General features: G+C 42.0%; 3 protein-coding genes across 3 annotated transcripts; 2 read left to right on the top strand and 1 right to left on the bottom strand.

Moving 5' to 3' along the window:
• The first annotated feature begins 2,515 nt into the window (after positions 1-2,515).
• On the top strand, positions 2,516-13,766 carry LOC127342101 (ABC transporter D family member 1). The gene is made up of 25 exons (XM_051368041.2): positions 2,516-2,995; positions 3,127-3,412; positions 4,038-4,262; positions 4,991-5,188; positions 5,345-5,799; positions 6,500-6,638; positions 6,714-6,792; positions 7,824-8,062; positions 8,154-8,458; positions 8,541-8,646; positions 8,729-8,890; positions 9,111-9,210; positions 9,288-9,396; positions 9,620-9,710; positions 9,922-10,046; positions 10,146-10,295; positions 10,402-10,474; positions 11,100-11,280; positions 11,373-11,531; positions 12,021-12,167; positions 12,261-12,467; positions 12,596-12,750; positions 12,843-12,895; positions 12,984-13,062; positions 13,203-13,766. Exons 1-25 carry the CDS (start codon positions 2,934-2,936, stop codon positions 13,287-13,289), a joined length of 3,972 nt encoding a protein of 1,323 aa, XP_051224001.1. The 5' UTR covers positions 2,516-2,933; the 3' UTR covers positions 13,290-13,766.
• Positions 13,767-14,417: 651 nt separating this feature from the next.
• On the top strand, positions 14,418-15,424 carry LOC127342092 (chlorophyll a-b binding protein 2, chloroplastic-like). The gene has a single exon (XM_051368035.2). It carries the CDS (start codon positions 14,491-14,493, stop codon positions 15,292-15,294), a length of 804 nt encoding a protein of 267 aa, XP_051223995.1. The 5' UTR covers positions 14,418-14,490; the 3' UTR covers positions 15,295-15,424.
• Positions 15,425-16,123: 699 nt separating this feature from the next.
• On the bottom strand, positions 16,124-18,036 carry LOC127342085 (uncharacterized). The gene is made up of 4 exons (XM_051368023.2): positions 17,951-18,036; positions 17,651-17,845; positions 17,309-17,547; positions 16,124-16,897 (listed from the first exon to the last, which is right to left on the bottom strand). Exons 1-4 carry the CDS (start codon positions 18,033-18,035, stop codon positions 16,328-16,330), a joined length of 1,089 nt encoding a protein of 362 aa, XP_051223983.1. The 5' UTR covers position 18,036; the 3' UTR covers positions 16,124-16,327.
• Between the last annotated feature and the right edge of the window lie 8,288 nt (positions 18,037-26,324).

Raw genomic sequence — 26,324 nt, 5'->3', positions numbered from 1 at the left:
TTGGTTCTAGCCTATGGTTGCCCCACCTAATATTTGGCTAGCCAAAATTTTGGTTGACCTTTTGGTTGTCCATGAGTTGGCCAACATTGGCAAGAAAAATGTACTAGATTGGCCAAGTAGCCATTGGCATGCCAAATAATTGGCAACCATCCAAACAAAGACCAAAGTTTTGGCCATGACCAAAATATTGGTAGGGTAACTTTTGACCACAATCCAAACATGCCCTAAGATTGAAGTCCTGCGTTGCAAACAAGGTGTAACAATTAACTACTTATGAGTTATGACTGTGAGGTTAATTTTACAGCTACACCTAGCTGGCTAGCTTCTAGAAGGGACATTGTCGTTTTTTGTTCACGACTACTAGGAGGAAGGAGACACGTAGGTACGTGGAAGATCATCTGGGAGGAGTGAAGTAAAGTTCCCAATACGACACACATATTGCAACGACGTCCCATTCTTCCTGGGTTCAGTTGTTATTTGATTGAAGGGTACGCTAGCTTGCCGTTTAAACTCGGTATTGTGATTGAGGGGTCATGTGCTGTTTTTTTTTTTTGAGATCTGGGGTCGTGTGCTGTTACTGTACTGGGAAGAAGAGAGATAGGGGAACCCCACCCCACCAATCGTCCATTAAAAATTGACAGTCCAACCAACGGTATGGCACGCTTCGCAAATCGCAATGGAGATTCTTCTCCTTAAGATAAAGTAATGGAGAATCTTCCTAGGCACCAACAAGTGGCCAATTTTTCTTTTGAAGTGTATGTGAGCGAAATGTGATGTTGCCTTCTATGAATCTGAAATATTTCCTCAGCATCGAATTCTCAAAAATAAATAAATATTAATTACCAATTTAAAATCGTTTTTTGCAAATACATAGCTTTAAAATGAAATTAAAATTATTTACAAGCTGTAAGAATTCTTTTTGAATATAGTCAATGGCGTACCCTACTAGCATGTGAAATCACAACGATATTTTCAATATGAGGTAAATTTTAGTTTTGAAAATATAAATTGTTCACATACTTAGATCCATCCTTTATTTTTATTTTTATGTAGCTTGGAATACACAATATCCCAATATCTTTTGCAAATTTTGAAGGCTAGAAAATAGAAATTTTGAAAATAAAGGGACTACTTAAGCTCGAGAGTAAAAAATCCCTCTCTACACAAGGGCATAATTTTGTTGAAAAACTATGCTGTACTTTTGGCAAAAAAAAAACGTCACAAAAAGGTAGTTCTAAATAAGAAAATAACTTGATACTGGTCTTAATAGTTGTCTTTTTTATCAATCTCGTATGAATAGAAATATTGATCAAATTACGTACGTACTAGATATTTATCGGTACATGTAGATTTTTTATAATTTTTTCAATTGCAAAAATAGAGTTTTAAAGTTATGTATAATGACACACATGGTAAAACTATACAGATTCTAAAAATAGCGGAAAGCACCGTACAAAGAAAAACACCACTAAAAGAGATAAGAAAATCAAGAAAGAGTTCAGGCTCGCACCTCGCTACCGCCATCTCGCCCATCACCTCTTATGGGAAGGTCGAGGCACCAACCCTTTCCAAACTCGAAATTGACCTCCCTCGGCCATCGTGCCATCCCGCTCACTCCAATCAGACCACATAAGGACCCTTTCCCCTCAAAAATCAATTTGGAGCACGAGCTAACTGGTGCCTTTTAAAAAAAAGCATCAAGTACTTCTAAAAAATACCTATGGGTAGCCAACAACACGCACTACAAGTCGGCAGTTTTTCAATGGAAAATACCTTGTATTTCTAGCGCAGAAAATAGGCAAATATGATAAATTTTCGGAATACGGTGGCCCATGCAAAATTGCACGGTTCGCGCCTAGATCTGCAATTTGCTCTAAAATACAATGTATATTCACATGATCTTTTGCACGTGCGTAGTTTAAATTATTCTTATTGTCTACATTCCGGTATTTTTTCATCGTTTTTAATCTTTCAGTTTGAACTTTTCAAGGAAGAAAAACAAAACAAACAGGATCCAGGTAGCCCGGGAGCCAAGGGCGCTCCCCTTTCCCCCTTCTTCTAGGAAAGCTATTGTTATTAGACCAAGATTTTTTTTCCATAAACAGATTAATTCATTCAAAAACACAAAACTAAAGAATGCACACATATATGCATCGTTCTTATAAAAGTTTCTTATCCTTCGGATCACATCATCTGATATTCAGTCGAAGCATCAAAATCTTTGAGAGATCCAACAAAAACATTTGTAAAGTGGAAATAATATGATACTTTTCTATGCTACGTTTGAAATCATATGATACTTGACACAAGCACGACTAAAATGATATACGAGTAGTACAACAAACTATAAGAGAGAAAAAACATGAGGGAAAATGTAGTAGGATGTTTCTTGCAAATTGCAGCAATGGATGCTGTTGGGAGAGTAGCGTAGTTTCTCTCTTCTCTCGCCAGATTTCTCTTTCGTTCTCTCTCTTTCTGGCTGTCACTCTCCCTTTCTTCTCTGCTTAAATCTCATCAACTTCTCTCTCTCTCTCGTACTGCTACAAAACTTTTTTTTAACTCTCCTATCCTGTTTCTCTACCCGCTTCCCTGCTTCGCGGCATCTACCACCGCCACGGCGCCACCGCCGCCGGCGATCTCCCCCGCCGCTTCCCCGGTCCGCCGAGATCGTCGAGTTAACCACCTCTTTCCCGGCGCAAGATCCCCCTTCCCTCGATTGCGGAAGAAGCTGGGCCTCCCCTCTCTTCTCCGTTCCAGATACCGGAGAACGCGGGGCAGGGCCAGCGACGATGCGCGGCGGCGAAGGGAGCCGCGCTCCGGTCCCGCCGCGGCTCACGTGTCGCGGCTGTAGATAGCAAGATCTTGTCACCGCTCCGGTCCCCTCCGGCCGGTGACTTCGCTGCTCCGTCCAGGCGGGCGGCTGCGGCGGGGAGATGCCGTCTCTGCAGCTGCTGCAGCTGACCGAGCATGGGCGGGGGCTCCTGGCGTCACGGAGGTGCGTGCTTAGCTCAGCTCGAAAGTCCTTGACTTTTTACCCTCTGTTCAATCTCCACAGTTCCTCTATGATAAAAAAAAAGGAATCTTGAATTCTTGATGCTGATTCTTGCCAATTCTGGGTGGAAACAGGAGGACGCTGGCTGTCGTCTCTGGCGCGCTGGTCGCCGGCGGGGCTCTGGCGTACGCGCGGTCGGGCAGGAGACGCCGCTCAGAAGCTGCCGCCAATGGTGACGTTGGTGGCGATGCGTTGGGCAGGAATGGGGAGAGGTTGGGGCACGGTGGCGCGGATGGCCGGGTGGCCGCCTCGAAGCGGAGGAAGAGCGCGCTGAAGTCCCTGCATTTCTTGGCCGCTATCCTGCTCAAGAAGATTGGGCCGAATGGCACACGATACCTTCTCGGGTTGATGTTAACGGCTGTAAGTTTTGAGAAATTTTCTGGCCCTGCTTTGCGCGTTTTGATTTCTGTATAGGATTCTCAGAATTAGTTACTAGCTCGACGTAATTCATGTCAATATGTTTACGAATTATTACAATAGCTGTAGAAGTTAACAGCTAGCTTGTTTGAGCTTTGCACAAATAATTAGGTCTCCCTTTTGATATGTGGACAAAAAAGCAAGGACTTTTGTGACCGCCGATCTGGCGTGCAATCATGCTGGTCCTGCTAGTAGCACCAAAGGCAATGTAGAGCATACTGGCTGGATCTGTGGCACTTATTCAACCTTGTTAACATAGGCGGGAAAACTGACAAATTAATGGTGGATATAGCAAGTTTGGAAAATATCCAATTTTGGTGTTTTTGCAGTGCCACAGGGTTAGATGTTGCGCTTTTGATATGTCTTGTCATTGATGGTATTTGAAATGGTTAAGCTTTACTTGTAGGTTCCATCTAATAAAATTTGTACCTGCGTTAATTTTGAACGCTCTCTCTATATAGGATTGACAAAACCGATACCCCTATGTTATGTTGGATATTAAAATGGCATTTGAAGATGTACTAAGTAATTAATGACTTGAAAACATCACCGTTGGTATTTTTTGCAGGTGCTACGTACTGCTGTCGGGCATAGATTAGCAAAAGTTCAAGGCTATTTGTTTAAAGCAGCATTTCTTCGGCGTGTTCCAACCTTTACACGCCTAATTGTAGAAAATCTCATCTTATGCTTTCTCCAATCAGCTGTGTACCAGACCTCAAAATACTTAACAGGGTCTTTGAATTTGCGCTTCAAGAAAATTTTGACAGATCTTGTCCATGCCGATTACTTTCAGGTACATCAGCTGATCAATTTCAATCACGTATGTGCAGTATATGTTTCTTTCTATCGCACACATTTCACACTTAAATTGGTTCCCCAGACTCGGGAGGATCATGTCATAGATTATAATAACCATTGACTTGGAAGTATTGACAATGTTGCAAAGATAACAGCTGATGAAAGCGGAAGATTCATGTACTTTGTTGCTGCCTGTAGAATACAAATTAAAACACTAAACTAAAGAGTAGTTGCTGGTTTTCATGTGCAAATCCTTTTTAACTTAATATGACCACTCACATATCTGCAACACGTTTGTTAGTTGCAATAGTAGCTGGTTGCTCATGGAGGAATCTGCATACGGTTTCTTTTAGTTGGCTTCAACATTCCTTTTGCCCGTAGAATATCCTTTCCTTTTCATTTCATAGTGTAGCGAATTATCTATGCTAGTTGAATGTGTTCCCTCTATTTAATTTACTATTGGACATGGCAGCATTTGTGTTGCCATGCCAGGTTGTATTTGTTTCCTGATTTGCTGTTTAAGTAGTAGTCGTATCAGTTCATCTTCTTTTTGAAGAAGTCTTATTATAAAAATATAGCAGATTTAAATGGTGCATGCACATGCACTGATGTTCTTCAATAATTGAGGTTAACCAAGAGTTTAGTTATTAGCTTGAGGGTTTTAATATTTGAAATACAGCTTTAATAAGATATTTTGTTGCTTTTCTTCTTCTGTATGTCCAGAATATGGTTTACTACAAGATGTCACACGTGGATCATCGAATATCAAACCCGGAGCAAAGGATTGCGAGTGATATTCCAAAGTTCTGTTCTGAACTTAGTGAACTTGTACAGGATGATTTGGCTGCACTTGCAGAAGGGTTGATATATACCTGGCGCCTCTGTTCTTATGCTAGTCCAAAATACATGTTATGGATTCTGGTAATTGTTCATATGGAATTTTAATTGCTGTCCTTCATCTAGTAGTTTCTGATCTAAATGATAATACCCCTACCACTGAGGAACCATGCTCATCTAGTAGTTTCTAATTGCTTTCTTCGAGTTTCTTTAATATACTAATATGCAAAATTCTTCCAGGGATATATACTAGTCGCTGGAGGAGCAATTAGAAATTTCTCTCCTGCTTTTGGAAAGCTGAAATCCACGGAGCAGCACCTAGAAGGGGAGTATCGTCAACTTCATTCACGCTTAAGAACTCATGCAGAGAGTGTGGCATTTTATGGTGGCGAGAAGAGAGAAGAATCTCATATTATGCAGCGGTTCCAGGCTCTTGTTGGACACTTGAAGCATGTACTCCATGAAAATTGGTGGTTTGGCATGATTCAAGATTTCTTTCTGAAGTACTTTGGTGCCACTGTAGCAGTTGTCCTGATTATCGAACCGTTCTTCTCTGGCGACCTTAGACCTGATTCATCTACCTTAGGAAGGGCTGATATGTTGAGTAATCTTAGATACCACACAAGTGTGATCATATCACTATTTCAGTCTCTAGGGACCCTCTCTATCAGCTCCAGACGTTTAAATATCCTGAGGTAAATTCATCTATTGTGAAATTTTTGACAACTAGATTCATTTCATTCCTGTCATTGTAGGGTGCTTTGCTTGCAATTCTTAGAAGTTATTGGGTAGGCGATCCATGCCATCTAGTTACATCTGGGCTTGATTTTGGTGCATGACTCTTCTTGTGATATCAGTTGTTCCAATTCCAGCCCATATTGGGCACTAACCTTTTCCTCCATATTTGATGAAGTCATCTTACCATCACCATTTTTCATAAAGGAAGATCATCTTAGTTCTTCATGGTCTAATATCATACCAATTAAAAGTCTAAAACACAAAATTTGCAATTTAACTCCCACTTCTGATAATGTGGAATGTGGAGTTTATTCTCTTATTACCATCTATAAAATATTTTAACAGTCCTTCTAAAACCATGCTATTTATTCAATCTAACCTGATGCATATTGATAGGACTTAGGAATCTTTTGTATCTTGTAGTATATGAGAACTGGTGGACCTGTAGTATTTTGCAGCGGGCATGCCATATTTAGTATTTGTTTAAATGGGTGCACTTCTTCATAGCTTGTAGATCTAAAGAACTGTTGACTATATGCAAAACATACTATGGCTGTTGTGCTGTGCTCGTACTATATCTCTGATGCTATTGCTGTTGTCTTTGAGCTCTAATATTTTTGTGTTGACTGGCAATGAACTTTCGCTGTATTTTTACAGTGGCTATGCAGACCGGATTCGTGAGTTACTAGATGTTTCACGAGAGCTGTCCGGGGTCCGTGATAGATCGTTGAATCACAATTCTTCTGCTGGAAATTATATCAGTGAAGCAAACCATATAGAATTTTCAGGTGTTAAGGTAATATGATGCTTGGAGCGGACAGCCTTTTATGTGTTTACATATATCCATGGTTCTGATATCAAGTGATTGCAGGTGGTAACACCTGCTGGGAATGTTTTGGTTGAAGATTTAACTCTCCGAGTTGAAACAGGCTCTAATCTTTTGATCACCGGTAATCCTCTCCTACCAAATGATCGCCACCTAACTAGTCCAATTGTTTCACCCACACCAGCAAGCTAGAAATGATGAGACTATGTAGCCTTATGTGCATTTTTCCTTGACATGTTCTAAAACATCCCTAAATCATCTCCAGTTATTGAAATGTGGTATTGAACTATGAAACATGATATGTTGTGACATGGCAGTTGGTTCATGTCCAGTCTCCATATTTGGATCTCTTATAGCCTTTAAGTAATCTGTTAAAACAAAAAGTTAATGCACATGCAATTTACAAGGGAAAACCACTTTTTGTGTTTTCATCTTGTAATAGCCTGATACTTCTCTAGTAACATATCACAATTGTAAATTGACCCTCTAATTATTTACAGTGGCATTTTCTGTTTCCTATTTTATTTCAGATTTTGTTTTGGATTTGATAGGCTACTACTTTTGCTACTATACACCATTAAGACCTAAATACACTTAGGATATGTTAGTTTCTATGGTAATAATCTAAAACAATGCTGACTCAGTATCAATTATTTGAACCTTAGTTCCTGAAAGTAGATCAATTGGAAATACTGAATTTATGCCAAACAAGATAGCATTCGCAAGTTCTCGGATCCGCTCTCTGGTTGGGCAGTAAGGGTGGGAGAAAGGAAATCACTCGTTCTTAAAACCAGCATTCTTAAAAAAAAAGTTTAAGATCAAAGAGTCGGGTGGAAAAAGGGGAGATCTCCCCGTTCCTGGTTCTACTGTAGCTGGATTCCCCGGAACCACAAGAATCCTTAGAATGGGATTCCAACTCAGCACCTTTTGTTTTGAGATTTTGAGAAGAGTTGCTAATTAATTACAGTGTTGTTGTCTCAAAAAAGGCATGGGTCATGTTTAAGCATACCTTTTTCAAGGACATGATTTAAACTTGATGCTCATGTTCTTGAATTATCTTATACATCTAGAACTCTCAGTGCCCATAGTCCGTATATATCTTTGCATGAAATGCCAGTTATGTAGAATGTTAACACTGATTTACTCTTATTTCAGGCCCAAATGGTAGCGGTAAAAGCTCCCTGTTTCGGGTCCTTGGGGGCCTATGGCCACTGGTATCTGGCCATATTGTCAAACCTGGTGTCGGTTCAGATCTTAACAAAGAAATCTTTTATGTCCCACAAAGACCATACACAGCTGTTGGCACACTTCGTGAACAGCTAATCTATCCTCTTACAGCAGATCAGGAGATTGTACCACTTAGCTATGATGGCATGGTGGACCTCTTAAAGAATGTAATAGTCTTCATATTCATATGTTCTATTTATTTATATCCATGGCTTCTTGAGTTATAACTCTTAGTATACGAACCTACTCCTTTTGCAGGTTGACCTGGAATATTTGTTAGAACGTTATCCTCTTGACAAGGAAGTTAATTGGGGTAATGAATTGTCCCTTGGTGAGCAACAGAGATTAGGAATGGCTAGGCTGTTCTACCATAAGCCAAAGTTTGCCATTCTTGATGAGTGTACTAGTGCCGTGACAATTGATATGGAAGAACGGTTTTGCAAGAAGGTTCGAGCGATGGGAACATCATGCATAACAATATCTCATCGCCCAGCTTTGGTTGCATTTCATAATATTGTTTTGTCCTTGGACGGTGAAGGAGGGTGGGATGTTCAGCACAGAAGGTATATAAGTACTGAAATAATTCACTGAATGGTGTCCAAGATTAATTTACTGTTAGTTTAGATCTATCTCTTGATTTTGTAGGGATGACTCGTCATTTTATACTGAAGAGTCTGACTTTACATCATTGGAAACTGATCGTAAATCAGATGCCCTAACTGTTCAGAGGGCTTTTATGAACAGGGCAAAGGTATATAATTAATAGATATCTCTATTCCATCATTACCGACTTATCTTATTGGCATCACAGTTTTATGTGTTCTCCTTACTAGAGCAATGCTTCATTAAGGTCGGAACATTCTTACTCTACAAAGGTTATAGCAAGTTCCCAAAAGTTGGAAAGAGAACAGACAGTACGAACACCTCTAATCCCACAGTTACAATGCTCCCCAAGGCCCCTGCCTCTGAGAGCAGCTGCAATGCTTAAAATATTGGTACGTTGTTTCTAGTTGTCTTTAGTTTTTTCCTCAATAAATTAATTTTGATTTGAGATACTGTAGCTTGTTAATATTTGCTGATGCTGGAATTAAGATTTTATATCGCTAGTTGATAGAAATTTAAAATTCTACATGACATACAAAATTATCTTGAGAGAGCTTATCTCCAATGTTAATATGTTATCAAACTCTAATGATCTTGTCTTCTTGCTTCCAGGTTCCCAAGTTACTAGACAAACAAGGAGGGCAGTTGCTTGCTGTTGCTCTACTTATTTTCTCTCGCACTGTGATCTCGGACCGTATTGCTTCGTTGAATGGTTAGATTGTCTCAATATCATTTATTGTTTGAAGGGCTACACATAAAATTCTTTGCTGATTCATCTCATCTTGTCAGGGACTACTGTTAAGTTTGTCTTGGAGCAGGATAAAGCTGCATTTATACGTCTGGTTGGTATCAGTGTTCTGCAAAGCGCTGCAAATTCTTTTGTCGCACCATCTCTCAGGTAACCTATTTACCTGCACTTAATAGGTTCTTTTAACATCGGATCATGAATAATCACTGTACATTATTGTTCTAATGATGCTTTTTTTTATGCTTGTCCAAACTCTTCGTCTGCTTACCAAAAAAAAAAACTCTTCTGGACATGCAAATTTAAGCTTGGTGGATTGATTAATTTTTTCAGTGTATGTTTGAGTTCATGGTTTTGATCATTCATATCTTCACAGAACCCTTACTGCAAGACTTGCTCTTGGATGGCGAATTCGCATGACCAACCATTTGCTTCAGTTTTATTTGAGAAGAAATGCATTCTACAAGGTATATCCTCTAGCGGCTCGTGTATTCGTTAACACTGTGATATTGTGAGTGGATGGTCTCTAATTGGAAAAGTTGGCTGTTAAGCTATGTCTTTTCATGAGGTTTGGACATCGATTTTGTCAGTTGATGTCTCTTGGTGTGCAGGTGATTTGGGTTCAGAAATAAGATTCATGTTAAACAGATGTTAAGTTATTATGGTATATGTTTTCAGGTATTCAATATGTCAGGTAAAAGTATTGATGCAGACCAAAGACTGACACTTGATGTGGATAAGTTGACCACTGATCTTGCTGGACTGGTTACTGGAATGGTAAAACCACTAGTCGACATTCTTTGGTGAGTTATCCTTGATATCAGCCCTGGTATCTACTCGGTTTAATCTTTGTTTAGCATTTCAAATTCAGCGTAATAATGCGAATGCAATTCACTCACTAGGTTTACGTGGAGGATGAAGCTTTTGTCTGGACGGAGAGGAGTTGGTATCTTGTATGCTTACATGTTACTAGGATTGGGCTTTCTGAGAGCTGTATCCCCTGACTTTGGTAATCTTGCAAGTGAAGAACAAGAACTTGAAGGAACTTTCAGGTTAATATTACATTACTTGCTGTGCCTTGGGTGCCTTGGCAGACCTGACTTTCTTATTGCTTTAAGAATTTTCTGGTGTTAATTAACCTGATGAACTATGTACAAGGTTCATGCACTCGAGGCTGCGGACACACGCTGAGTCAATTGCTTTCTTTGGTGGCGGTTCAAGAGAAAAAGCTGTGAGTTCCTTAACATGGCAAATGTTTATAATGTACCTATACACACTTGTTAGTAGTGTCTATCCGCTGTTTTTTTGTGTCAACTGTTTTAATTTGAATCATGATGAATCATGAAGTGAGATTTGTGAACTCTTATTGTTGGATGCTATTGGCATAATTTTTAATTATTCTAAATATGAACTATGAGGTACCCCATAGATACTTGATGTATATCTCCAAATATTATGCAAGGACCACCTATTTAATCATCTGTATTCTTGATAACGGAAAAAAGTTGTTTAGGCATTCATAGTTATCAATGCCTCGCTTTTCTTGAAGCATCTATATCGAAAAGTTTCAGAAGTTGGGATTTGGTACAAGCTAAAATATAACTGATGCACCCTAGAAAAAGGCCATTCACATGTTCCCAGTTGGCTGTTTGTCCGTTGAACTTTTCTCTGTGTTACAAGCATTATTAATTGTCTTTGCTTATTTTGACTTGTAATAAAACATGTGCATATGGTTCCCCATTTACATTCTCGTACAAATCAGAGATGTTTTTGCTTTCAACAGCTTTTCCTGGCCTTATTTTGGTAGATGCAATTAATTATAGACTTCCTTCTTACAATGTGTTTTCTTGTAACAGATGGTTGAGGCTAAATTCATGAAATTGCAGAACCACTCAAAGGTTCTATTGAGAAAACAATGGCTTTATGGTATTGTTGATGATTTTGTGACAAAGCAACTCCCACACAATGTGACATGGGGTCTGAGTTTGTTGTATGCTCTGGAGCACAAGGGCGACAGAGCTTTGACTTCAACACAAGGTCAATAATCATCAAAAGTCTTGAGTTTTCAGGACTACATTATTTCAAACGTTAACTTTACAAACTCATTTTATTTCTCTTCTATGCAACAGGAGAGCTGGCTCATGCTCTGCGGTTCTTGGCATCGGTGGTGTCACAAAGCTTCGTAGCGTTTGGTGACATTCTTGAGTTACATAAAAAATTCCTTGAACTTTCTGGTGGGATTAACAGAATCTTTGAGCTAGAGGAGGTCCTACATGCAGCTCAAAGGGGTAAGTTTCTGGTTGGATTTAACTGGAAGTTTCTTTGTTTCTTCAGTACCATTGCTGTTGCACTAGTACCATTGCAGGATGTAACTAGCCTTATCATATGGCATGTTTCATGTTTAGTTTAAACTATGATATGACATTACTTTCCTATTGCATGTTATGGAACATCCTGTTTAGCATATAGTATGATTGAACTTTTGGCACATCAATGACAGTATTCTCGATCGAACACTGATTGCCTTTTCATTCTGCCAAACATAATAGAATGCTACATATAAGTGTGCAGAAAATGTAAGAGTTGCAAGTTTGTGTTATTGATAACTTATTGGTGCTCTTTAAGCATTGACTAGATCTGGACAATGTTGCGAACTTGTACCACTGGTTTGTGTGGTATTATAATAATATAGTGTTCTGAGTTAGCTAATGGCATTTTGTAAGTTCTACATCAATATCTTCTCCTAATTAAGATTCGCTTTTTAATTGTTTCGCTAGATACTCCTGTGCCTTCCAGTGCCATTAGTACAGCCTCAGAAGAAATTATTTCGTTTCATGAAGTGGATATTGTAACACCATCGCAGAAACTATTGGCTAGCAAGCTGTCATGCAACGTGGTACAAGGGAAAAGCCTTCTTCTGACGGGTATATCGTCTGTCTAAGCTCTGTAACCTTCGTTTACCTAAGGCAGTGAAATTATGCCTAACATGTTCCCTTTTTTACCTTTGTTTTCTGAAGGCCCCAATGGTACGGGGAAGAGCTCTGTTTTCAGGGTGCTCAGAGACTTATGGCCTGCCTTTTCCGGGAGAGTTACCAAGCCCTCTGAAGGGATGTTTCATGTTCCTCAGAGTCCATATACCAGCTTGGGTACTCTGAGGGATCAGGTCATGTACCCTCTGTCAAGGGAGGAGGCAGAGATGAAGATTCTTTCGTTATATAAAGATGGTAGGTGCCACTCAGAATATGGGCCTATTAAATTACCATGATATTTGAACTGCGAGATTGCGTGTCAAAATGAAGTAGTAGGTTATTTGTTGCTTCTCCTGGTAACCAGAAATTCTGTGCTAATGTAGGCAACATGGCTAGTGCTCCTGAGTTGCTAGATGATCACCTGAAGACGGTTCTTGTGAATGTTCGGTTGGTCTATCTTCTGGAAAGAGAAGGTTGGGACTCTACTCCGAACTGGGAAGACATTCTGTCGCTGGGAGAACAGCAGAGACTCGGGATGGTAAGTGTTAACTTCACTTCAAGTTGTGCAAACTGCCAAAAACCTCGTTTTTTGCTCCCTTAACATCTTCTGATTGAACTGTTTTGCTCCAGGCTCGTTTGTTCTTCCACCATCCTAAATTCGGTATCCTTGACGAGTGCACAAAGTATGCGCAGCGCGACTGACTTTTTTTTGGCCATCTTTGTTCGCTGTTCAGTTACTGCCGGTCCTAAATTTATTGTAATTTATTGCAGTGCTACGAGTGTCGATGTTGAAGAGCATCTGTACAGGCTAGCGACTAACATGGGCATAACCGTGATTACTTCGTCTCAAGTAAGTATTTCCGAGGATCGCGTGAAAGTATCTGTTGCGATTGGCGTTTCAGTTGTTTGTTGAAGCCTCTGCATTCTAGACTGTAAACCTGCTTGTCAATTTAGGGTATTGCTGAAACGTGTTTTTTTTGCTCTTTACAGAGGCCTGCTCTGATACCCTTCCATTCCGTTGAGTTAAAGCTCATCGATGGCGAGGGAAACTGGGAGCTGTGTGAGATCCAACATTGATTGACGCAACCAGTTAGAAATTTCTCAGTCTACAGTAAGCTGCGCGTTAGAGGATATGCCGCTTCCTACTTCTACTGCAGTAATCTGTTCATATCGGGTCATCCTCATGTGCCTCTGGAAGCTGAAGCAGCCTGTACAATAATCAGCTCGAAAGAACAAAGAAAGGAGTTCTTGTTGTGCATTCGACGCAGAACATGGCAATTGTAGTCTAGTTATACAGAGTTTGGTAAAGATTGAACGCGCCGGGGATGGCGGTGAACTGGTAAATTAGGATTCAAAGATGTGGAATGAAGTAGGAGAATAGAGTAGCAGTACATAGCTCAAAGCAGCTGTTAATTCATCCAACCTATTATTATTGATTGGTTCCATACATGTGAAATAAATTTGGCTGTTGCTGCCATCATCATAATCATCGGCGTCAAGCTGAACCTTTCGGCGGGAGCGTCCGATTTAATGCATATCACATTTTTCTTATAAGTGTGAATATTTTGTTTAATGAATCACATTTTTGTTTATGTATAAGGGCATTTTTCACTCGTATACTTTTTATAGGATGTGTAACATTTTCTGTTTGGGTTTCTATAGAATTGAGAAATTGGACAAGTCACTGAACGAAATTCATATACGAGTACTACCGATGTAAGAAATTTCACTACTTGAAAAAGCTCCTGCACATGCAGCAGCTCCCATTCACATCGCCACTGCCGCTGGTACAAGTTACACACTGTTATTTCTACCGCAAGCGTTTGTTACATCATACATAGTTCATTCGTTCCATCTTCAATGTTATTTCTATTCAGAAAGGAAAATTGAGCAAAATAACCGCTTGGCCATCGTACATAGTTCATTCGTTCCATCTTCAATGTTATTTCTATTCAGAAAGGAAAACTGAGCAAAATAACCGCTTGGCCTGGATCATCCAGATTAACAGTCTCTTCCAACAAATCTACACTCAACGTGGTCCAGCCACGATCTCTAGTCCTAGCCACAAGTATATCTCATCTCCTCAAGGCTATAAGCTGCACCAATAGCATCCAAGCTACTGATTTTTCGTCCTACTTTTCTTCCCAGTCAGCATGCACCAATCAATCCTCCCTACTCCTTTGCGCCCTTAAATAGGTCGCTACATTCCTCTTCTCAAACCATCTCCACTCCACACACCCCACCGATAAAAAACACACAGAGACCACCTAGCAGCACCATGGCGGCCACCACGATGTCCATCTCATCCTCATCAGCCTTTGCCGGCAAGGCGGTGAAGAACTTGCCATCGCCGGCTGTTTTCGGTGAGGCCCGCATCACCATGCGCAAGACCGCTGCCAAGGCTAAGCCTGTTTCCTCGGGAAGCCCGTGGTACGGCTCCGACCGTGTGCTGTACCTTGGCCCGCTCTCGGGGGAGCCGCCAAGCTACCTGACCGGCGAGTTTCCCGGTGACTACGGGTGGGACACCGCCGGACTCTCGGCCGACCCCGAGACCTTTGCCAAGAATCGGGAGCTCGAGGTGATCCACTCTCGGTGGGCCATGCTCGGTGCGCTCGGTTGCGTCTTTCCCGAGCTGCTCGCCCGCAACGGCGTTAAGTTCGGCGAGGCTGTGTGGTTTAAGGCCGGCTCCCAGATCTTCAGCGAAGGAGGCCTTGACTACCTCGGAAACCCGAGCCTCGTCCACGCCCAGAGCATCCTCGCCATATGGGCCGTCCAGGTTGTGCTCATGGGCGCCGTTGAGGGCTACCGCATTGCTGGTGGACCATTGGGGGAGATCATCGACCCGCTGTACCCTGGCGGTAGCTTCGACCCGCTTGGCCTAGCCGACGACCCTGAGGCGTTCGCGGAGCTCAAGGTGAAGGAGCTCAAGAACGGACGTCTTGCCATGTTCTCCATGTTCGGCTTCTTCGTTCAGGCCATCGTCACTGGTAAGGGCCCGCTCGAAAACCTCGCTGATCACCTGGCCGACCCTGTCAACAACAATGCTTGGGCATTTGCCACCAACTTTGTACCCGGAAAGTGATCTGCCGGCGTCAGCTGGAAGATGGTTGTGCCTAGGCGACTGCAGTGAGCTGCACCTAGGCGCAGTTTGAATTGTACTACCACAATGTAAATTATGACGATCCTATGAAAAAGCGTTCGTAATTTGGTAAGTCAGGCATATTAGTCCAGGATACTATTTGTTGCCCGCTCTTTCATGTAAATACTGGTGATGGAGCAACTCGTCCAGATAACTAACTAAAACTATATGTCAACATCCATGCCCTTTCTTGACGAGTTGCTTCCATATATGGATGCAAAATGTTTCTTTTTTTTCTTCTTCTCTATGAGTGCAGTGTAGTATTATACTACTGTATCTTTTAAGTCTGAGGGCAAGCCTAGAACTTTGAATGATTTGGAATTAAGGGAATAAACTTGAAGAAATAAAGTAAATGAAAACCGTACTTCAGGTTCCCTCTCTTGGTGGTGAGCGGCTGAACGTGAACCATGCCTTGTTGGGACCCACATTTCGTTTAACTTTACAAAGTGTGTAAAATCATAAATAACAATTTGCAATTCATGTGTAACAAATAAATATTTTAAAAGTCATAAACAAAATACTCTAAAGACATGTTAGAAGTAAGAGTCTGATGCTCGGATTTATGGGGACTTTAGACCTCAAGATTTTCCTAGATGTTGAAGCGTACGAGACTTGAATTTCCCCCCATGTTAGAAACAATGGCGAATCATAAACTTATATGTTAGAGTTATTTTCACAAAAGATGTTTCAGAATGGCTCTGTACCTCCACTTCTTAGTGGCAAAAAAACAAAATAAAAGGTTAAACACTGATAAATTACATGGCAACAAGTGTTCTAAAACGCAAACTTGATTCAACATGTTGTAAAGTAGTACTCCCTCCGATCCATAAAAAGTGCCGGGGTTTTAGTTTAAATTTGAAGCCCCGGCATTTTTTATGGATCAGAGGGAGTACATCAATAAGCACAATTCTTGTTGTCCAAGTTCCTATAGTTCCCTGGCTGCAAAGAGCACTTAATTGAACTCTAATAATATTCCTTAATAGTGGGCTGTCGACCAAGACACCTTTACAGACACCACAGCACCATTACGAAAATAATATACTTTTTCCTCGGTGCCATGAATAGCTGCTTCAAATGAGATCGGCATATTCCCCTCCATAAAATCGATAAACAGTGTATCATCCATCTGCACAGCCGCTACAAAATACTGTGTGAATTTTCCGATGGAGGAGACGAAGCTATCACACTCGCATTGTTCGCAGTCTATGAAAGCATACAGACTCTTCCAAATGGCAGTGAACCCACACATCTTTATATCAAACCCATCTCCGGGCACTTCCAAGAAGTTCATATGAATGGTTGCCTCGACGCTTCTCCGAAACATGATTAGATTAAAAACAATAGCACCATGTTCACCTTCCATCACGCTTCTAGAGAGCACGTCGAAAGTAGCCCGTCCCTCGATTAGATCAAAACACCCATCAACTAAAATTTTGTCATTTGTATCACCCGGCAATGCCTTTATTCTGATATCAACTTCAACTAGGCAATCAAATTGCATGGACATGCCTCTTTTGGGGCTCAACAATCGCAGATAATCGCTAGCCTGAAATTTATTTAATTCCAGAGTTAGCACTCAACAGACCAACATTTAATGATAGAACTTCTTCATCCAGCATTTAAGACAAAAATATCTACATGACACTACATGTATATGTAGTATTCACCATGAAACAGAGCAGGTTCATTAGTTCAGAACCATAAACGAGGTAATGAGATGTCCATCCTGCCACTAATCCTTCTCCTGACCCCAACTTCTCTAGCTCTTAAAAGTAATTTCAGTCAGTGTGCTGTCCAGCAACAGATGACCACAATTCTTTTTTCAATCCAGTGAGGTAATAATGGTTTGGTAATGGTGTGGTGACTGAGAAACTTAGACACAAAGGTTGTGTCATAGAGCTGCCTTGATATAAACACAACTTCAAATAAATGCTTGAAGAGCATAGAAAATACTCACCGAATTGATGGTGAGCGGGTTATCCCGGGATCGGTTGAAAAGATAAATGCGGCGATAATCCTCGGAGTCTCGGACCGCGATACAACCGTACACCTCGACTGGACCAGTGTAATCTGCCAGGAAGGTCTGCACCCTGGCAGAAAAGATTTGGAGCATAGGGCGCGGCTTGTGAAAGCACCGCTGCTGCCCAACTGAAGCTTGGTCACGACAGCGAGTATACCGCATAGGCGGCAAACAAGCTATTAATTCAAAGGAAACGAGCAACGCCATTAGTATAACAAGCATGCACTAGCTAGTAATATAGTAGACTGAAGCATATTAACACGTAGGTAGCGAGCTTACTCTCGGAGAGTTGGTTCATTTGGTAAGTCTGGTGCCAGTAAAGGCCACCCATATGTCTTTGATGTCTGGACGACTCGGGGAGTAGAGTGATGTTGGGCCAGTCGCGGGGTTTGGGTGGAACGCCTAGGGTGTCTCTCATCAAGTGCGACCTCTTGGCAGGTTCAACGTTGCCAACAGTTTGGACGAATCGTAGCACTGATATGAGGGTCAGATCAATTGACCAGTTGAGCATGTACTGACTGATACTACTTGTTGTTAGAACAGCAGAAAATAAAGATAAAGAGTTGAGATAACTCGTACCATCAGTGGGGTCTAGGGGGGTGTCCTCCTCCAGATCACCGTCTTCCTTGTCCTCCTCGTGAGAGAGAGCCGCCAGGGCAGGCATAACTCGATTTCTTTTAGAGAAAAACTGAAATATCTCTACGAATAGATCGATCAGAAGTCGTCGTCTCTGTCGCGTCGGCTCAAGAAACTGTTACGAGTTGAAGAGAATCTAGAATAGCAGCGACTATGAATTAGATCTTTGGGAGTAACCCGGTCAGACCGAATCGGTTGCGGCAGGGACGGGCGCTAGGATCAGCAGAATCTTGATCGACTTGCCAGGGCGCGCGCAACTATGTGATACGGAAATCACGGATAGGGGGGCAAATCCATCGATGTTTCCTCAAAAATTCAAAGACAGAGGATGAGAGCAGAGAAGTTCGGATGGAGTATAATTGGGAGAGGAAAGATGGTCGGAATCGGAGAGACGCGGATCGCCTGGAGGAATCTGTCCGTACGTACAGTAGCTCGGACAGAAGAACCGGATCAATCTGGGCGCGACAGGGGAGCGTCGCCCTGGAGCTAGGACTCAGCGCGTGGCCGGAGGAGCCCGATGGCCGCCGCACTCTGCCCAGCGGCAGGCGGGGAGAGGGGCGGAGGCGCGGGAGGACGCCAACCGGTGAGCAGGCGGCTGTTTGGGACAGAGGAAGCTCCAGAGCGCGTTTGGTAGCATGCCTCCAATTTTTGGGCAATTTGGTTTTCTCGGTTTCCCGCGTTGTTGCACATCACGGTTCGAATCCTCCACTCCCTCCAAAGCACCGTTAGGCTAGGTCCGGGAAGAACACACGAATTGGCTTTTCCAAGCGAGGTACCTCACAGCTCGCACGGAGCTGATGCAAAAACGAATCTTTCGCTGTTCGAGCGGGGACGAGAAAGAAGACGGCATGAGTTGCGGCGAAAAGCGAAAATGGGGGCGGGAAGGATTTCATCACCTCCCGTCGCGCCCCCTCCTCTATTTCTACCACCTCCCTCACCACCAGTTCGAATCCTCCACTCCCCACCCCTAGTTTCGAGGTCCATCTTCCGTCAGCACGTAGGTAAGCAGCGCACAGATCTCCGGTCGGCGACTGCATCTCAGCTTCATCTTCTTTCTCCTGCAACACTTCTTCACCTTCGGTGATGACTGTAAGGAATCCCTCGCCCCGGTTGCTCGCTTATGGTTAGATCTTATTCAGGAGTTGTCAGATCTGCCTAGGGTTTGATATTGGTGGTAGGGTTAGTCCTAAATATGGCGATTTATCATGATGTTGGTAGGGTTTGTGTTGGCCACTTTTTCCATACTTGTTTGTCCCAAATAGGCTGATTTAGCATGATCTTGCTAGGGTTTTGTGATGCCCACATTTGCCGTGTATTGCTTGTCTGATTTAGCATGATGTTCATCTGGTTTCTATTATACACATCAACCATAACTTTGTTATCAAGTAGTTTCATGTTCTCTGTACTACGATATGTGTATGATTCCTTCTGTGATGACTTTAGCCAGGCCCTTGTTTGCGTTGGAGACTCCCATATCTCGTCGCAAGTTGCGGCTTCACAACCCAATATGCTGAATTATTTAGCTGCGGGGAAATCCAATTAGATATTTGGGAATTCTAATTCATTATCCGAGACTTGCTAGAGCAGAATGGAAAATGGTGGAGGAACGATTACAAATTAGATTAAGTAGCTAGAAAGGCAGATTACTGTGTCCGGTAGGAAGATTAGTCCTTATCAATTCAGTACTAAGCAATATGTTGTTGTACATAAGATCTTTGTTCCAACTTCCTAGATGAGTCTTAAAACCATTGGATTACTTCCGATCAAGATTCTTCTAACAAGGGGATAGTGAGAAGCGTAAATACCGATAGGCAAAGTGGAGCCTGGTTTGCCACCCCAAAGATCAAAGAGGTCTTGGTATTCAAGACCTCGAGATCAAGAATAGGGCCCTACTAGGTAAGTAGTTGTTCAAACTACTTACCGAGTAAGGAATCTGGCAAACCCCCCTTAGGAGAAAGTACATCGGCTCATATGTCTCAATTTAATTGGAAACCTCGGAACTCCCATTTTTGGGCGGGCCTTATGGCGACTAAGAAGTTCTCTTCCCATACAGATCTTTCTCCATTAAGGATGGATCGAAGATTAGGCTCTGGGAGGATAAATGACTAGGTAATGCCATGCCCCGAGAATAATATTCGGCATTGTACAATATTGTGCGGCACAAGAGTGATAGACTCGCTATGGTGTTTGAAACATTCCCACCGAATGTGTCATTTCGACGAAGTCTCATTGGGCCTCATGGAATGACTTATTACGATGTCTTGATTTGGTCCGTAGGGGTCCGATGTTTTTTGTTGGAACCTTACTAGAATTGATGTCTTCTCAAAGTGGTGTCTTCTTAGTGGCCTCGATGTATAGTGATTTGATGATTTGATCCAACCTGATATCCCTGCTGATAATAATTTGAAAATTTTGAAGATGAAGATACCGCTAAAAACTAAGGTATTTGTGTGGTATCTTCATCGTGGGGTGATTCTCACTAAATATAACCTTGCAAATGCAATTGGTAGGGAAGCAAAAAAAAGTTTGTTTTTTTATCATCAGGACGAGACTATAAAACATGGATAGGTTCTACCTTATACCCACCACGGAGTGTTGTGAATATTTTTGGCAAATAGCTCAATGATGTGGATTCTAGGTTTAAGCTACTTATTAGGGTGGCAAAGATTTCCCTTATTTGGCCGCTATGGATACGTAGAAATGACAAGGTTTTTAACAATAAATGTTCTTCTCGTTTGCAGGTCATATACTATTGCGCAGATATGCTCAGTTCGTGTTTGCCTCTACAGCGTGCGGATCATCGAGACCTCTATATTGAGGTGTCTACATGGTGGGAAGGATACGGTGAAGGATATTTTTCCCAATATGGATGTCAACGTGAACTGCGGATTGGCCCTCCTTTGTCATAGCCGCGCTTTAGTTTCTTTATTGAACACTTTGTTGAGAGTTTCATCTTTATTTGTTTGTAACAACTATATCTATATGGATGCGTGCATCCTAGCTTTGTAGAGGCCGGGTGTAATACTTGTTTTTCGAGTAATAAAGTGCCCATTATCGATAAAACGTGATAGTCGATGATATCATCTTCACGACCTGACCATCGCTGCAGACATGCTTTCCATGCAATTGTTCATTCAGATCAAAAGGAATTAATCAACACGTAGTTCGTGCAACTTTTTTTCCGAACCATTCAGGAAAACTCTATGTGTATGTGTATATTAAAAAGAGGCTTGAAGTCATTCCTGAAAAACCCTCGAAGAACATCGACTTGACCATCCCCAAAAACAACTCCAATGAGCAACATTAACATTGAGAACATCATGAGCGCCAAAGAATATATATGGAGTAACCTCCAATTGTTGAAGCTTATGGTGATGATCACCATCAAGGCCACGATGAAGAAGTACCAAGGAATGATCATCGACACCATCCGAAGCATGACCACCGACATCGAAGAAAATCAGATCATGAACCTAGTGAGCCAAACGATGGTGACTTAGATGAACACCCAAGAAGGCTGCGCCATGATTCCCACGATCGTCATGATTGATAACATCATTGTCATCAAGCCCAAGTGAAGAAACTATGCAACCCCAAAGAAATAGAAATAATGATAATGCTAGACATGGAAGACCTCCTCAACGCCATAATGAGAGAGATGGAAGTGTGAGACCTCATCGAAGAAATAGAGAATACGAAGAAAATATGCATGGCAAGCGCAATCCAACATGCCCAAGTTCAAAGGTGAAGATGACCCCAGAGCTTATCTCTCATGGGCGCTAAAAGTGGAAAATATCTTCCACATCCACAACTATGCCGATGAGAAGAAAGTATCCATGGCATCTCTTGAGGTTGAGGACTATGCCAACACTTGGTGGGAACAAGTCATCACAACAAGGCATGAGATAACGCAACCACCTATTGCAACATGGGAAGCTATGAAAGAAGAAATGCATGCTCGTTTTGTGCCCACGCATTACATGACTGACCTCTTCAACATGTTGCAGTAATTGAACCAAGGCACAAAGACCGTGGAGGAACTCGACAAGGAAATGGAAGTGATCCTGATGAGAGCACACATGGAAGAATCCGAGAAGGAAACAATTGTTCGATAATTCAATGGCGTCAACTATCCTACCAAGATAACTGTGGAATTACAACCATATACCAACATTGTCGAGTCGGTCTATCAAGCTAAGAAGGTCGAGAGACAAGTTCTCCAACACTTCAAATATGAGAAAAACAAGTCATACTATGCTTCCAAGATCATTCCCAACACTTGTCCAACTTCTTAAACAAAAATGAAGCAACCGGCCACTAAAGTCGCGCGAAGCAACTGACGACTTCCATGGCACCCTCCAAGACATCAACCGGCAACTGCAATGTCACTTGCTTCAAGTGTGGAGCTCAAGGTCACAAATACTTTGAATGCAAGAACACCAAAGTCTTGATCAGAAAGGACAATGAGTGAAGGAGAGTATGAGGCACTAGTCCTAACGGATATAACAATTGAAGATGATGACATAGAAGATGAAGATCAAACTCTTTGTGAGCATGACACAAGTCCATAGTGTGTGGTCACCAATGTTTTGAAAACACAATCTTATGGAAGTGAAGATCAATGCTATACTATATTTCAAACTTGTGCCGGTAATTTATTTGAGTGTTCACCGGGGAGAGCAAAGCTCTCGCCTGAATTTTTTCATTTCATCATAAGATCGGGGTGAAATCTCCGTTTTTGTCGGGCAGCAGCAGTACAGGGGGTTTAGGGGAGACTACACCCAACGCGAAGGGGGCAAGCTCATAGAACAGAAAACTGAAGAAACAAACAACGGTTGTTCAGGGAGGAAGAAGGTAAGCCAGAGGTCCACGTCGCAACGCTGAGCCAGGGGCAGCCGAGCATGCCAAAGGATCGCATCGTCTCTGTAGTTTTTGCGCATACGGGAGAGCCATGTGGGGAGGCCCTGGAAGACAACCTCTTTCCTGTGTTTCCAAAGGCGCCAAAGACAGAGGTGGCGAAGCGTGGTTTAGGTAGAATCAGAGACGACGGCCGGGAGGGTACAGTCATCGGAGTTGGAGACGTGGAGATCAGCATCGGCTGTGGCGCCCATCGAGCTCCAGAAGCAGTGAGCAAACTTGTAGGCAAACAAGATGTGGCTTGATGTCTACACACGCTTCTATTCCTGTAGACAGTGTTGGGTCTCCAAGAGCAGAGGTTTGTAGAATAGCAGCAAGTTTCCCTTAAGTGAATCACCCAAGGTTTATCGAACTCAGGGAGGTAGAGGTCAAAGATATCCCTCTCAAGCAACCCTGCGATTACGATACAAGAAGTCTCTTGTGTCCCCAACACACCTAATAGACTTGTCAGATGTATAGGTGCACTAGTTCGGCGAAGAGATAGTGAAATACAAGTAATATGGATGAATATGAGTGGTAATAACAATCTGAAATAAATATGGCAGCAAGTAAACATGTAGCAGAACTTGTTGGAAACGGTGTTTCAATGCTTAGAAATAAGGCCTAGGGATCATACTTTCACTAGTGGACACTCTCAACAATGTTATCAAAAAGGAATATAAATATAAGCACTTCACTATGCTATTCTGAATTACTCTCTGGCAGGATAACGAACACTAATTCACCATGTAGGTATGCAAAGCAAACCTTAAAGATGTATTCCCAAGTACTAATAAACACCCCACGCTGTCAATATGAGCATTCATAGGAGGTACTAACACACCACAATTTCATAGAGACATCCAACTCAAATCATAACCTAGTGAACAAGTATTCTGTGAAATATAGCCTAAGAGACCCACACGGTGCACACACTGTCACCTTTACACACGTGGGACAAGGAGTCTCCGGAGATCACATAAGTAAAATCCACTTGAGATCATTGTATTGAAGTACATGGGAGAGAGAGATGAACCACATAGCTACCGGTAGAGCCCTCAGCCTCGGGGGAGAACTACTCCCTCCTCATCATGGGAGACATCAACGGCGATGAAGATGGCGGCGGTGTCGATGAAGATGACTCCGGGGGCAATTCCCCGTCCCGGCAGCGTGCCGGAACAGAGACTTCTGTCCCCCGAATTGGAGTTTCGCGATGGCGGCAGCGTCCCTGGAGTCTTTCTAGAGTTTCGTCAATCAGTGTCGAGTTTTTAGGTCACGAGGGACTTTATAGGCGAAGAGGCGGAGTCGGAAGGGCACCAGGGCGCCCTCCCCACCTGGTGGCGCGGCCAGGGTGGGACCCGCGCCCCCTATGGTGTGGGTCCCCCTTGGCCCCCCTCCGGCTCTCCTTCGGTGTTCTGGAACATTCCGGGGAAAATAAGGTCTTGGGCTTTTGTTTCGTCGAATTCCGAGAATATTGCCCGAACAGCCTTTCTGGAACCAAAAACAACAGAAAACAGGAACTGGCACTGTGGCATCTTGTTAATAGGTTAGTTCCGGAAAATGCATAAAATCATTATAAAGTGTGAGCAAAACATGTAGGTATTGTCATAAAACTAGCATGGAACATCAGAAATTATAGATACGTTGGAGACGTATCAAGCATCCCCAAGCTTAGTTCCTACTCGCCCTCGAGTAGGTAAACGATAACAAGGATAATTTCTGAAGTGACATGCTACCAACATGATCTTGATCAATACTATTGTAAAGCATATGAGATGAATGAAGTGATTCAAAGAAATGGTAAAGACAATGACTGAACAACTGAATCATATAGCAAAGACTTTTCATGAATAGTACTTTCAAGACAAGCATCAATAAGACTTGTGTAGGAGTTAACTCATAAAGCAATAAATTCTTAGTAGAAAGTTTTGAAGCAACACAAAGGAAGATATAAGTTTCAGCAGTTGCTTTCAACTTCAACATGTATATCTCATGGATAATTGTCAACACAAAGTAATATGATGAATGCAAATAAGCAAGTATGTAGGAATCAATGCACACAGTTGACACAAGTGTTTGCTTCTAAGATAGAAAGAAGTAGGTGAACTGACTCACCATAAAAGTAAAAGAAAGGCCCTTCACAAAGGGAAGCAGGGATTAAATCATGTGCTAGAGCTTTTTTAAGTTTTGAAATCATATAGAGAGCATAAAAGTAAAGTTTTGAGAGGTGTTTGTTGTTGTCAACGAATGGTAGCGGGCACTCTAACCCCCTCATCAAACAGACTTTCAAAGAGCGGCTCCCATGAAGGACGTTATCTCTACTAGCAAGGTAGATCATCCCTCTTCTCTTTTGTTTACACATGTACTTTAGTTTTATTTATGGATGACACTCCTCCCAACCGTTTGCTTTCACAAGCCATGGCTAACCGAATCCTCGGGTGCCTTCCAACATTCACATACCATGAAGGAGTGTCTATTTGCAAAATTAAGTTGCTTACTGATGAATCAGGGCAAAACATGTGAAGAGAATTATTAGCGAAGGTTAATTAATTGGGGCTGGGAACCCCGTTGCCTGCTCTTTTTGCAAAATTATTGGATAAGCGGATGAAGCCACTAATCCATTGGTGAAAGTCTGCCCAACAAGATTGAAAGATAAAACACCACATACTTCCTCATGAGCTATAAAACATTGACACAAATAAGAGATAATAACTTTTGAATTGTTTAAAGGTAGCACATGAAGTATTTACTTGGAATGGCAGAGAAATACCACATAGTAGGTAGGTATGGTGGACACACATGGCATAGGTTTTGGCTCAAGGTTTTGGATGCACGAGAAGCATTCCCTCTCAGTACAAGGCTTTGGCTAGCAAGGTTGTTTGAAGCAAACACAAGTATGAACCGGTACAACAAAACTTACATAAGAACATATTGCAAGCATTATAAGACTCTACACTGTCTTCCTTGTTGTTCAAACACTTTACCAGAAAATATCTAGAATTTTAGAGAGACCAATCATGCAAACCAAATTTCAACAAGCTCTACAGTAATTCTCCACTAACAGGTGCAAAGTACATGATGCAAGAGCTTAAACATGATCTATTTGAGAACTCAAAACAATTGCCAAGTATCAAATTATTCAAGATAATATACTAATTACCACATGAGGCATTTTCTGTTTCCAACCAAATAGTAATGAAACGGCCTTCAACTTTTGCCATGAACATTAAAAGTAAAACTAAGAACACAAGTGTTCAAATGAAAAAGCGGAGCGTGTCTCTCTCCCACATAAGCATGAATTTATTCAGAGAATGAAAATAACAAAACGAAAATAAAAGCACACAGACGCTCCAAGTAAAGCACATAAGATGTGATGGAATAAAAATATAGTTTCACTAGAGGTGACCTGATAAGTTGTTGA

The sequence above is a fragment of the Lolium perenne genome, chromosome 1, assembly GCF_019359855.2.
Source record: "Lolium perenne isolate Kyuss_39 chromosome 1, Kyuss_2.0, whole genome shotgun sequence".
Classification (NCBI taxonomy): Eukaryota; Viridiplantae; Streptophyta; class Magnoliopsida; order Poales; family Poaceae; genus Lolium; species Lolium perenne.
Note: the sequence above shows the minus strand (reverse complement) of the source record. Positions and strands in the feature narration are given on the sequence as shown.